This window comes from Myotis myotis, unplaced genomic scaffold (assembly GCF_014108235.1).
Source record: "Myotis myotis isolate mMyoMyo1 unplaced genomic scaffold, mMyoMyo1.p scaffold_m19_p_9, whole genome shotgun sequence".
Lineage (NCBI taxonomy): Eukaryota > Metazoa > Chordata > Mammalia > Chiroptera > Vespertilionidae > Myotis > Myotis myotis.
In genome coordinates, this window is record NW_023416401.1 from 485,341 (window position 1) to 498,827 (window position 13,487).

The following is a 13,487-nucleotide window of genomic DNA, read 5'->3' on the forward strand; positions in this document are numbered from 1 at the left end:
AAAAAATAGGTGCAGAAGAAATACAAGAAATAGTTGTCAATGCTCTTTAAAAACAAGTCTAGTTTAACGCGTTATTTTATGCAGACACTGAGTCTGAACTGAAGACAGGAAGCTGCCGCGAGGCGACGACCTTCTCTCCCAGCACGTCTCACCTTGTTCTGCTTTTCTCCCCTTCAGGCTCCGGCTGCTCGTCGATGACCAGCTGCTGAAAAGTGACCAGAGGCTGCCAGGCTCCCCCAGCTCCCAGAGGCCCCTGCGTCTGGGCGGGAGCGACTTTGAGGGCTGCATCAGCAACGTGTTCGTCCAGAGGTGCGAACCCTTCTCTCTGTACGCTCCAGCGGCCTGCGTCGCAGAGGACCTGCCCCTGGCGGGTTAGGGAGTCAGAGTCCCACAAACTTTAAAAAAATGACTTCCTTGCCCTAACCGGTTTAGCTCCATTGATAGAGCATTGGGCCGTGGACTGAAATGTCCCGGGTTCGATTCCGGTCAGGGCACAGGCCCAGGTTGCAGGCTCGATCCCCAGTGTGGGGCGTGCAGGAGGCAGGAGATCCATGATTCTCTCTCAGCATTGACGTTTCTATCTCTCCCTCTCCCTCTCCCTCCCTCTCTGAAGTCAATGTAAATAAGTTAATAAAGGTAGGAGGTACAGGTGGGTGAAAGGCTGCCCCAAACCGGGACAGTGAGAGTGTGTGGCTTGGAGCCCCTCCACCTGTCGGAGTTTGGCAGCAGCTCTTTCCTGCCCTCGTCCCAGGTCATCACAGAGCCCCCAAGTCCTGGACTTGACCGCGAAGTCTTCCAAGAGAGACGTGTCCCTGGGAGGCTGCAGCCTGAACAAACCACCGTTCCTCATGTTGCTGAAAGGCTCTACCAGGCTGAGCAGAGCCCAGTCTTTCGACATCAACCAGGTGAGTGTCAGACCTCATCCTGGGCCTTCTGGCCGCCTCCTGGGAGGTGTGGGGGAGGGGCAGGAGGGCGGGAGACTTGGGGGGGGGGGGAATCACATGACCTCACGGTGGTCGGTGCCTCTGGAAGTGGCTTTGATGAGTCATCAACAGCTGGATTATGCCAAAAGGTCAAAGAGGTTTTCTTTTTAATTTTTTATTTTTTAAAATATGTTTTTATTGATTTCAGAGAGGAAGGGAGAGGGAGAGAGAGATGGAAACATCAATGATGAGAGAGAATCATTGATCGGCTGCCTCCTGCACACCCGCTACTGGGTATCAAGCCCACAACCCAGGCATGTGCCCTTGATCAAAATCAAACCTGGGACCCTTCAATCCGCAGGCGGACGCTCTATCCACTGAGCAAACCAGCCAGGGCCATGTGTTGATTTTTGTTCTTCGAGGCTGAACATGACCCGAAACTAAATTAGCACAGCAGTGGTGGAGACACAAAGGAAGTGGATTCAAAGCTATTTAAGGGACAGACAACACAGGACATAACGATTGAATGTGGGTGGCAAGGGAGAGGCAGGCGTTCCTGTCATCCTGAGGCATCCCCTCTGGTTGCGGGATGAATGGGGGTGGCGTCTGGAGAGAGGACAGGATGAGTATTAGAGGGAAGGAGAGTGAGGGAAGCTGTGGCTCTCTCTGCTCATCGAGGGTCAGATCCCCCGTGACCCTGACTCTCCTGCTCAGTGGAGGGCCAGGTGGGGTCACGTGTTCACTCCTGGGCAACCCCCAGCAAGACGAACCCCCGTTCGCTGTGAAGAATGGGGTCCCCGCTGAACTCCAGTCCTTGGGAAAGGCATGGACAGGGCCTTGCGATCCAGACTTTGCAGCAGAGAAAGGGGTTGGGGGCTGGGAGTCTTGGTTTCCTCCAACAGCTTTTTAGCAACATTTGATACTAATTATGGTTGTTTCTGCACTAAATCTCAGTCCCACGAGGGCATGTGCGGGGGTGGGAGCGGCGGGGAGAGGTCAGTGGAGGAAAGAGGAGGCATATGTATGACTTGAAACAACAAAGAATTTAAATTAAAAAACAACAGCAAACAGCTCAGTCCCATCCAGAAGTTCCAGCACCGTCCAGCTCAGACTGCTGTGTGTGTCCAACCCTGAGGAACGGGGGACCGGCTGTGGCCCCACCTGTCTCCTGCCCTCTGCCCTCCCACTGCCCAGGGGAGGCGGCAGGCGGCAGCCCTGGCCCAGGGACGGGCTGTGCGGGCCTGGCTGTGGCCAAACGCTGGCTCTGGGGGAGGGGCTCCGGGTGGCACTGGCTCAGGGGCAGCAGCAGGAGAGCCAGCGGCTCCTGTGGACCCGGAATCACCCTCCTCCCCAGGGGCCAGCCCATCTGCTGAGTTCCTCTCAGGATCCAGAGTGAGAGCTGGCGGGGCACTTAGCAGGAGGGGTTCTTCCTTCTCCCCAGGTGATTAGTGCCCTCGTTCTGTGCTTCTTCCCGCAGCCCCTGCAGGACTCGCCCGGGGCCTCTCCAGGGAGCATGCCCGTGGGGCAGAGCGCTCAGGCCTGCTCCCCACCGCCTGGCACCCAGGCCTGGCCCGGAGCCCTCAGGTTTGGGGACAGTCCCACCAGCCACTTGGGATTCACGCTGCCCCCGGAGTTGCTGAAACCCAGGTATGATTTCACTTTCCTGCCCCCACGCCAGCTCAGAACCCGGCCCTGTGACTTTACCCTGGGCAGCTCGCAGGCATGGCCCTAGGTGCCTGTCCCCCATGACGGTGGCACCACCCCTCCTGTGAGGGCGGTGCAGGCTGCACAAGTGGGGCTGCCAAGCGGCTCCCACCCACAGCCGGAGAGCATGTGTGTGCATGTGTGTAGGTGTATATGTGCAGGTGTGTGTGCGTTTGTGTGCGTGTGTGTGCATGTGCGCTGCTTGGAGGCTGAGCCGGTCAGCTGGGCTCTGGGTTAGAATCGACAGGGCCCTAACGATGGGCTGATCATGCTCCCCAGGCTGCTGTCCGGTCTGTGATCAATCGCCGTTCTCCCCGCACCCTGTCGCCAGAGGGTAACCGTTCTTGTCGGGAGACTCCGTGCCCGAAGGGTCGTTTTCACAGACACATTTGGACGTTCTGTGCTCACGAGTTGCATCTTTCTGGGGAAGAAGGGTTGAGAGAGACGTTAATTACGTCAGGAACGAATGTGGGGGAGCCAGGGTTGTCGTTTCCTGGGATGGGAAGGAGCCTGAAGAAAAGGCGCCACAGTTCCTTTGTGACTCCCCTGTAGGAGCACAGTGTCTGGGGTCCAAAGACCTGCTGTCCGCCCTGCTTGGCCCGGATCCGCTGTGAGCCCAGGGCCTGCCACTCAGGCCCTGCAGGCGGGGGGTGTCCCCGTGGATCAGATGGGCAGGAGACGGACTGTTCCTGTAGGGAAATGGGGGGCAGGAGCAGCCAGGGGGCCTTAGCTGGGCTGGGCCCACTGCCCCCTGAAAGGGGAGGAAGGAGAGGTATGGAGAGGGGCAGGGGCAGGGAGCGCCTCAGGCCGAGAGGCGGGCCTTTGGGGTGCAGGCAGGCTTCCTGAGGGACAGCTGCGGTAGGAAGCAGTCCCCGTGTGCGCAGGCCACGGCTCTCACCAGCCCACAGGCGTTAAGCGCTGGAACACAGCTCCGTCTGCCTCCCGCCCGAGATTGGCTCCCCCCCCTTTCCAAACCTCCACCGAACGCAGACCCGGGGAACGCCCAGCCCAGCGGTGTGCCAGCTGGCTGGTTCCATTGAGCAAATAGAGAGAGAGGTTTCTTGTTCTTTTTGAAGCGCATTCCCCTCAGGGAACTCGATAATTTGAGGAATTAAAGTGCATTTAGGTGTGGGCTCCGCCTCACAGTATTGGGAAGCGAAGAGGAGTGAGCAGTGTGGGTTTTCTTCCACCTCCTCCTCCCTCGCGTGTGCGGGACGCACGCCACCGGCTACGCTACGGTGGGGCTTCCACACGCATCCCCCCTCAGTGAGGGATTGCACAGCACAGAGAGGCGGCCATTTCATCGGCGTGCCTCAGTTTACTCATTGAAACAATGGGGGTGGGGACAGCTCCCCCCCCCCCCCCAGCTTCGAAGATCTGGAGAAGCACTTGGAACCTCTGCTTCCCTCCTTGCCTGCTTCCTCCCCAGGTCACAGTTCTCCGTGGACGTGCAGGCAGCCGCCCCCGGCGGGCTGGTGTTCCACACGGGCTCCCAGGCCTCCTTCATGGCCCTTTACCTCTCCAAGGGGCGGCTCGTCTTCGCTTTGGGCGCAGGAGGGAAGAGACTGAGGCTCAGGAGCAAAGAGAAGTACGACGACGGGCAGTGGCACACGGTGAGGCCGGGGTGGGCATGGCTCCCAGTGAGACCGGGGTGGGCATGGCACCCAGTGAGGCCGGGGTGGGCATGGCACACGGTGAGGCCGGGGTGGGCATGGCACACGGTGAGGCCGGGGTGGGCATGGCACACGGTGAGGCCGGGGTGGGCATGGCACCCAGTGAGGCCGGGGTGGGCATGGCACCCAGTGAGGCTGGGGTGGGCATGGCACATGGTGAGGCTGGGGTGGGCATAGCACCCAGTGAGGCCTGGCTGGGCATGGCACACAGTGAGGCCGGGCCGGGCATGGCACCCAGTGAGGCTGGGGTGGGCATGGCACACGGTGAGGCCGGGGTGGGCATGGCTCCCAGTGAGACTGGGGTGGGCATGGCTCCCAGTGAGGCCGGGGTGGGCATGGCACCCAGTGAGGCCGGGGTGGGCATGGCACACGGTGAGGCCGGGGTGGGCATGGCACACGGTGAGGCCGGGGTGGGCATGGCACACGGTGAGGCCGGGGTGGGCATGGCACCCAGTGAGGCCGGGGTGGGCATGGCACACGGTGAGGCTGGGGTGGGCATGGCACACGGTGAGGCTGGGGTGGGCATGGCACACGGTGAGGCCGGGGTGGGCATGGCACACGGTGAGGCCGGGCCGGGCATGGCACCCAGTGAGGCCGGGGTGGGCATGGTACCCAGTGAGGCCTGGCTGGGCATGGCACACAGTGAGGCCGGGGTGGGCATGGCACCCAGTGAGGCTGGGGTGGGCATGGCACCCAGTGAGGCCTGGCTGGGTATGGCACACGGTGAGGCCGGGGTGGGCATGGCTCCCAGTGAGGCCGGGCCGGGCATGGCACCCAGTGAGGCCGGGGTGGGCATGGCACCCAGTGAGGCTGGGGTGGGCATGGCACACGGTGAGGCTGGGGTGGGCATAGCACCCAGTGAGGCCTGGCTGGGCATGGCACACAGTGAGGCCGGGCGGGCATGGCACCCAGTGAGGCTGGGGTGGGCATGGCACCCAGTGAGGCCTGGCCGGGCATGGCACACGGTGAGGCCGGGCCGGGTATGGCACACGGTGAGGCTGGGGTGGGCATGGCACCCAGTGAGGCCTGGCCGGGCATGGCACCCAGTGAGGCTGGGGTGGGCATGGCACCCAGTGAGGCCTGGCTGGGTATGGCACACGGTGAGGCTGGGGTGGGCATGGCACCCAGTGAGGCCTGGCTGGGTATGGCACCCTGTGAGGCTGGGGTGGGCATGGCACCCAGTGAGGCCTGGCTGGGTATGGCACACGGTGAGGCTGGGGTGGGCATGGCACCCAGTGAGGCCGGGCTGGGTATGGCACACGGTGAGGCTGGGGTGGGCATGGCACCCAGTGAGGCCTGGCTGGTATGGCATACGGTGAGGCTGGGGTGGACATGGCACCCAGTGAGGCCTGGCTGGGTATGGCACCCAGTGAGGCTGGGGTGGGCATGGCACCCAGTGAGGCCTGGCTGGGTATGGCACACGGTGAGGCTGGGGTGGGCATGGCACCCAGTGAGGCCTGGCTGGTTATGGCACACGGTGAGGCTGGGGTGGGCATGGCACCCAGTGAGGCCTGGCTGGGTAGGGCACACGGTGAGGCCGGGCCGGGCATGGCACCCAGTGAGGCTGGGGTGGGCATGGCACATGGTGAGGCTGGGGTGGGCATGGCTCCCAGTGAGACCGGGCTGGGCATGGCACCCGGTGAGGCTGGGGTGGGCGGGGACCTCGGCGAGAGGCTGCACACTGCACCCGGGTGTCCTCCTAAATGCCAGGTGGGCTTTGCTCTCTGCCTCAGTCCCTATGCCTCCCGAGTAGCCCCCCAGCCCCTGGGCATCGCCCTCCTTCAGGCCCCTTCCAGGCCCAGGCCCCTCTCCGAGAGCCGTCTCCATCCTAGCATCCTGGCCCTGGCCCTCAGGCATCCCAGATGGAAACACAGTTTGAGGCAAGAAGGGGCTTTTTCTTCTGATCAGCGTTCTGGAGGGAGGGAGAGAGAGAGAGAGAGAGAGAGAGAGAGAGAGAGAGAGAGAGAGAGAGAGAGAGAGGTGTCAATACTGAGTCCTATGATTTGGGTTTTTTTTGTTTGTTTGTTTTTAATATATTTTTATTGATTTCAGAGAGGAAGGAAGAGGGAAAGAGAGAGAGAAACATCAATGATGAGAGAGACTCGTGGATCGGCTGCCTCCTGCACACTCTACACTGGGGATTGAGCCCACAACCAGGGCATGTGCCCTGACCAGGAATCGAACCCTGACCTCCTGGTTCATAGGTGGATGCTCAACCACTGAGCCACGCTGGCCGGGCTCGAGTCCTATGCTTTTGGACCAGTAATCAGGCCCACGGTGGAGCTTCTGCTGAGAGGGGAAGGACGGGGGGAAGATGATGTGGCCGGGGGGGGGGTTGGGGGGGGGGAGAGAGGAGGATGTGGCCGGGGGGAGCAGGTCTGAGCTGGGAGGGGGAGGAGTCCTGTGGGAACATCCTCGGCTTGGGCTGCCCGTCAGACATGGGAGCCCAGGGTCCGGAGGCAGCAGAGGCCAGAGGTCGCCGCCGGCCGGAGTACACGCTGGGAGCCATCAGTGAACCTCTCATAGCCACGAGGGGCTCAGTCCTCACTGGAGCCCAGGGACCCTGACTTGTAGCCAAGAGTTTAAGACGTTGCTCCGGTTGGTGGAAGAGAAGCAGCCCTGGCCCCTCCCCCAGGAGCCCTCCCTCCCCCAGGAGCCCGCTCAGGGGCATGTGACCCCCTCAGCCCGCACAGCTGTCTGTCCCCGTGCTGCATGGGTGTCTGTTCATGTTCCTTTGACTCTTCAGTTGTTTATATTTTCTGTGTTTCCAGATTAATTATATCTTTATTCACTTTTGAGCAACCTTTTTTTTGCTCACTTCTTTAGCTCACTTTATTCAATATCTAACATTACATCACAAATGATGATGATGGTGATCATGAGGAAAACACTAGGGAGAAATATCTCTGAGTTTTTAAAGCTACTTGAGGGACAGAAAAATATATTTTTTAGTATTTTTATTGATTTCAGAGAGGAAGGGAGAGGGAGAGAGAGAGAGAAACATCAATTATGAGAGGGAATCATTGATTGGCTGCCTGCCGCATGCCCCCCACTGGGGACCAAGCCTACAACCCGGGCCTGTGCCCCTGACCGGGATTGAACTCAGGATCCTTGATAGAGCTGAGGCTCTATCCACTGAGCAACACTGGCCAGGGTCAGAAGAATATTTTTTAAGCATTTCCTGTGACCACAAAGTGAAGTACTGCAGCCGTTGTCAGAGGCAAAACTATAATCACCTTGTTCCTTCCCTTGTAAGGTGGCGTTCGGACAAGACGGGGAGAAGGGGCGCTTGGTCGTGGACGGTCTGAGGGCCTGGGAGGGAAATTCGCCGGGAAATGTCACCCTCAGCCCCAGAGCGTCCGTTTACCTGGGATCCTCCCCGTCGGGGAGGCCGAAGGTGAGTGGCTGTGCTCAGAGCCGCAGATGAAACACATGCCCTCTGTCACGTCCACATATCCTCACGCAGGACGCTGAGAATGCCCGCATGCCCCAAACGGGCTTTCAGATAATCCATTGATGCCCGTGAGCCCCACAGAGGCACCGTTCCCCGTCCCCATCCCAGCCTCTTGCTCGAAAGCTGCAGACACAGGCGGGCCCTGCAGGGCTGACTCAGGGCTGCCACGCGGCCTGGACATGAGCCTGCTCGGTGCGGCCCCACATTTAATTAGCTCGCCCTGACGCCGTGGCAGGGCCAGGCCCGACGATTTCTCAGGCCTTACAGGGCCCACGGGCCAGATGATCCCCCTCCCCTGGTTTAAGGGATCACAGAACCCAGAGGCCCCTGCCTGGGCCCCGGGCCCCTGGGGGGCAGACTCAGGGCTCCATGCGGGCCCACTGGGGCCGCCCCCCGTGTCTTATTTTAAGTCCCAGGCATTCGATGAGCCCAACAGTGCAGGGGACCTTTCAACACTTTATTATTTGTGGAATGTTTGGGCCTCTTTTCCCACCGCCGCCCTGCGTTAAGCAGTCCCCTGAGCTCATGAAATCCTCGGGGGTTTGTAACTGCAGGGACAGCGAGGTCTGGAGTGTGAGGCGGAAACTCCCGCCCCCATTGCAGCTCTGCCCCCTGGACCAGGGCCGCTCACCTCCTGCTCTTGTCCCGCACCCCCCACACCCTGCCTTTGCACACACGCCACGAGGGTTGGGGGCACCTTCAGATCTGACTGCCCACCGGACATCTGGTACCCGGTTTTCTTGGTTCTGTGGCAGGGAGCCAGGTGGAATAGTGGGGCCGCCTGACTCAGAAACAGGAAGGATGGGCCACCCTCCGCCTTTAGCAGACACCTGCCCCTGCCCTGCCCTGCCCTACCCTGCCCCTCACCGGCTGCCCCTGCCCCTCGCCGCCGGCTGCCCCTGCCCCTCACCAGCTGCCCCTCGCCAGGCTGCCCACGTGATTCCGGGAATTGTGGGTAATGGCCTTCGCTCTCTCTTCTGCTCGGTCGCAGAGCCTCCCCCAGAGCAGCTTCGTGGGGTGCCTGAGGAACTTCCAGGTGGATTCGAAACCACTGGACACGCCTTCTGCCCGCGTGGGGGTGTCTCCCTGCTTGGCGGGCTCTTTGGAGAAAGGCGTTTATTTCTCCCAGGAAGGTGGTCACGTCACACTAGGTGAGGAGCCGCGGGCAAGAGGGGGCGTCTTTGAGCCTGAAGAGCTTCATCCTTTTTCTCAAATGACGAGGTTTTAACTGTTTATCTCTTTTTTTCCCCCTTTGAAAGCGAACTCTGTGTCGTTGGGGCCGGAATTCAAGCTCCTTTTCAGCATCCGCCCTCGGAGCCTCACGGGCGTCCTGCTGCACGTGGGCCGCCAGCCCGGGAGGCACCTGCGCGTCTACCTGGAGGCCGGCAAGGTGCGTGGTGGGGAGGGGGCGGTGACTCCCCAGGGGAGGGTCAGGGAACGTCTCCAGTGAGAGCTTCCTGACGGGAAATAATTGAAATCGAGACCCAGTGCCTTCAGAGCCGCAGTCACAGGTTTAGCTGGAAATTCCCTGAGAATAGGCCGCCCTGTCTAGCAGCATGAAAATTAAATGCAAATGAGTTATCAACACTTAGTCTAGTTCTCCCCTTTCACTCACCTGGTTCAGAGAATCCCAGCCCAGAGAATGGGGATGCGGGGTCCACACAGTAACCCGCCGAGGGCCTGACCCCGACACCTGCCCAGCGCAGACGCCGTCGGGTAGCTGCTGGATGCCTGGTGTGAACCTTCTGCCAGCCGGGCATTCATGGCACTGTTTCAGTTGGCAGCCGAGCAGGGGGTGCAGGCTCCGCCGCATGTCTGCCTTCCACATTGTAACGTCCTAAACAAGCCTCTGTCACATGTTCACAGCTGAGGGGATCTTCGCTGTCAACGAGTCACCACCAAGTGGGGCCTGCAGGGGGCAGCACTCGTTGCGCAGGGAGGAGCTCAGTGCCTTAGGCAGCAGCACAGGCAGGACTCTGGTTGGCAGCTGCTTCGAGGAGACACAGCAGAGGGTCCCGCAGAGCCTTGGACCCACGTGGTTGCCGGTGTGGGAGGGGACCTATATCTATGCTCTCGGGCTGTTGGGGTGAAGGGTTGGGAGGGGGATGCAGGGAAGTGGCCTCCACCTGCCTTTCTAAGGAAATAGACAATGCACGTGTGGCCCTAGCTGGTGTTAGAGGTGTTAGAGCATCGGCCCTTGGACTGAAGGGTCCTGGGTTCGATTCTGGTCAAGGGCATAAACCTCGGTTGCAGGCTCCATCCCTGGCCCTGGTTGGCATGCAGGAAGCAACCAATCGATGTTTCTCTCTGTGTGCCTCTCCCCTCCCTTCCACTCCCTCTAAAATCAATGGAGAAATATCCCGGTGAGGACTAACTAACTAAAGAAATGAATTCACGTGTGTTCCAGGTCGTGGCCTCTGTGGCCAGCGAGGCGGGTGGGATGGTGACTTCGGTCACACCCAGGCAGTCTCTGTGTGATGGACAGTGGCACTCGGTGGCAGGTATGACGTCCAGCCTCCCTTTTCATCCTGAATGTCCCAGATGCAGCCCGAGTTAAAGCCCCATTCGTGTCTGACAGGGTCAGCACAGCAGGTTAAAATGGTAAACCGGCATTAGTTGGACTATGATAAAGCATAAAAAAGCATTTGCTTGAGCAAAAGGAGCTGCAGCCAGGGAGACACCGATGCAGGTGGCAACCTGAACTGTGTCCCACGGAGGCAAAGGGAAGGCCACCTTTCATAGAAAAGTTCCTGCCCTGGGTCCTCATGTTATGCAAATGAGGTTTCTAAATCATGCAGTTCTGATTGGTCAATATAGATGCAAATGAGGATACAATGTGTATAGTTCTGATTGGACAGGGCAGATCTCAATCCATTCATTGGTCAAAAGGTGAAACTAGAGCTTCCCTGCCGAGGTTGACTCAGACGGTAAGCAAGCAGGCGTGGAAGCCGAGAGTTCAGGCCTCTGTTCCTCTCAGCGACTGAATGCGTGAGGGGCCCTGTCAGCGCGGGCCCTGGACTCTTTAACACGAAAGCAAACGCTTTAGATCAGGTGTCCTCAAACTTTTTAAACAGGGGGCCAGTTCACTGTCCCTCAGACCGTTGGAGGGCCGGACTATAGTTTAAAAAAAAGCTATGAACAAATTCCTATGCACACTGCACATATCTTATTTTGAAGTAAAAAAACAAAACGGGAACAAATACAATATTTGTATTTGCATGGGGCCCGCGGGCCGTAGTTTGAGGACCCCTGCTTTAGATGAACCACGGGGCAGAGAGCAGGCACAGCCTTTCACATCAAACCTGCTATTCTATGAATAAGTTGTGGATATTAGTTCATTTTAACTAAAATATCTTTGTAAAAATGAATCTTTTCTCGGCTAATTTGAAAGCTAACTACACTGCAATTAGTTAGGATTATTCATGTGGGAGGAGTTTTATTTGGAGCGTCAAAAGTGATGGTCTAGCCCGGCCGGCACGGCTCAGAGGCTGAGTGTTGACCCATGAACCAGGAGGTCACAGTTTGATTCCCGGTCAGGGCACATGCCCAGGTTTCGGGCTCCATCCCCAGTGTGGGGCATGCAGGAGGCAGCTGATCGATGATGTTTCTATCTCTCTATCCTTCTCCCTTCTTCTCTCTCTAAGAATCAATAAGAGAATATAGTTTGTAAGTGCCTGTCTTCGGAGTCAGTTTTCAGAAGTCGTATCTTCTGGGAGAGAAGCTGAGGTCAGGTGGCAGAAGCGTGGCCTGAGACAGGAGACAGGGCCCGACTCCCGTTCAGCTCACAGCCTCGCTGTCTCGTCGGCTCCTCGGGGCCGGAGAGCCGGTCTCCTACACGGGAGATGGAGTGATCATATCGTCCTCACAGGTTTTAAGGGTTAAAGCCTGTAGCATACGTGGGAGCACCAAGCACCACTGGTGTGGAGAGAGTAGCTGCTTTATGTTGAGGCTGCTGAGCCCGAGCGCAGTGCCCCCCGGGCCACACAGGAGGGAGTCGGAAGGACCAGTGGTTGCTCAGTGTAGACGGCGGGCAGGGCTCCCCAGGTCCTACCTGACCAGCCTGCTCTCCCTCCAGTGACCATAAAGCAACACGTCCTGCACCTGGAACTAGACAGGGACAGCAGCTACACAGCCGGGCGGCACCCCTTCCCGCCCGCCCGCACCCAGGAGCCACTGCACCTCGGAGGCGTCCCAGGTAACCCCCGGCTCAGCATCGACCCCATGTCGCCCCTGTCAGCTCTCACGTTTCCATTTCAACCCAACCAGCGCGCTGCCCCAGCCCCCGGGTTACCAGCAGAGCGGCCGTTGACTGTCCGGTGGCAGTGGGGCTGCCCCTGGCTCTGGCCCCGGGGAAACCCAGTTGCCAGCAATGGGCACCTTGAAGGGCAGCCCTGGCCATGCCTGCTGCCCCCGCGCGTCCCGAGCCAATCCTTTACAAGCCCCTCTTCAGAGCCTGAGGGCAGCGGGAACCAGGAGGGGCTGGGGCAGGGTCTCCTCTCGGCACTACACTTCCTGGTGAGTAGCCTTGTGGGGCCAGGACGGGCGCCAGGCAGGCTGCGACGGAGGCGAGTTCAACTGGAATGTCGCCTGGAAAACCTCGTCCTCCTTCATGGTTTTATGTTCCTCCACGTCGTTCACCAGGCCGTCCATGACCCATCAAAAGCACTCAGTCTAGAGTTACTGTCGGTGGATTTGGGCTGAGGAATCTCTCTCTTGGGAGAATTTGGAGAGCAGCCTTGGGCTGATGTGTCAGCGGGTGGGGGGTGGGGGCCCCCTGACAGGGAGGAAGTGACTGGGTTGCTGGGACCTGGTCCCGTCAGCTCTAATCCGACTACTTTTCATTCGCCTGTGTGACCTGCCCGTGACTGTCTGCTTTTCCCGTTGCAGCCGATTGGAAGGCCCTGCAGCCCCCCGTCTGGAAGCCCTTTTCCGGCTGCATGAAGGACATTCAGGTCAACCACGTGCCCGTGCCTGTTGCCGACGCCGTGCAAGTCCAGGGCATGGTCAGTCTGAATGGCTGTCCCGACCACTAACTCAAACCATTACACAGCGAGGCACTGCCCCCTGAAAAGCGCTGACCACCTACCCGCCTGCTCCCTGCTCAGGGTCATTCCTGACCTAAGACGCCTCGCGAATGGGCCCCACAGCAAACCCAGTGTTGAACTCGGACCACACGTAACCACTGTTTTGGCCTTCAAGTTACCTATGTATTTTATATAAAAGCCCCATTTCTTGGAGATGATAAACAAATTGTTATATGCTTTTGGTAATACCATTTCCCACAAAAATCGTAATGTCTTTTAAAGACCATTATTTTCCACTCCTTAAAAAAATAAATATCTTTTAAAGCACTTTAAAAATACAAAAATTGTATGTCTGTGAAGGGTGATAATTTGTGAGGTGAAATTAGTGCAGTGCGCTCTATAAACTGTGATGTTTTACTCCCATAAAGCAGTGCCTGACGGTCACTGTTAACCGCATTGATCCCTCGGCACCTGTTCAATGTTCACAGTTTTCTACACACACTTACGGAGCAATACCGGTGGGCGCTGTGTGTGCTAGGTGCGGGGCGTACGGTCACATAGAAGAAGTAATTCCTGCCCGAAGGAATATGCAGCCCAATCTGGGAGACACATCTGTAATAATAAAAGTGCAGTATGCTAATTAGACCGGACGTCCTTCCGGACAAAGCCGGGGCTGCGAGGGAAGCCTGGGTCCCGGGTGCTGGAGGGA

At 58.8% G+C, this 13,487-nt stretch overlaps 1 protein-coding gene across 3 annotated transcripts in view; it reads left to right on the top strand.

Moving 5' to 3' along the window:
- Positions 1-13,122, top strand: part of LAMA3 (laminin subunit alpha 3) — a 148,641-nt gene extending 135,519 nt beyond the window's left edge. For 2 of the 3 annotated variants that reach the window (XM_036321712.1, XM_036321715.1), the window contains 10 exons: positions 178-309; positions 752-905; positions 2,401-2,570; positions 4,057-4,240; positions 7,557-7,697; positions 8,746-8,905; positions 9,014-9,144; positions 10,162-10,255; positions 11,830-11,949; positions 12,642-13,122. In XM_036321712.1, the coding sequence (XP_036177605.1) occupies positions 178-309; positions 752-905; positions 2,401-2,570; positions 4,057-4,240; positions 7,557-7,697; positions 8,746-8,905; positions 9,014-9,144; positions 10,162-10,255; positions 11,830-11,949; positions 12,642-12,787 (1,432 nt within the window). In that variant the 3' untranslated portion in view covers positions 12,788-13,122. Of the gene's footprint in view, positions 1-177; positions 310-751; positions 906-2,400; positions 2,571-4,056; positions 4,241-7,556; positions 7,698-8,745; positions 8,906-9,013; positions 9,145-10,161; positions 10,256-11,829; positions 11,950-12,641 lie in introns of those variants that run through there. The other variant, XM_036321713.1, reaches the window with a different exon arrangement.
- Positions 13,123-13,487: the final 365 nt, after the last annotated feature.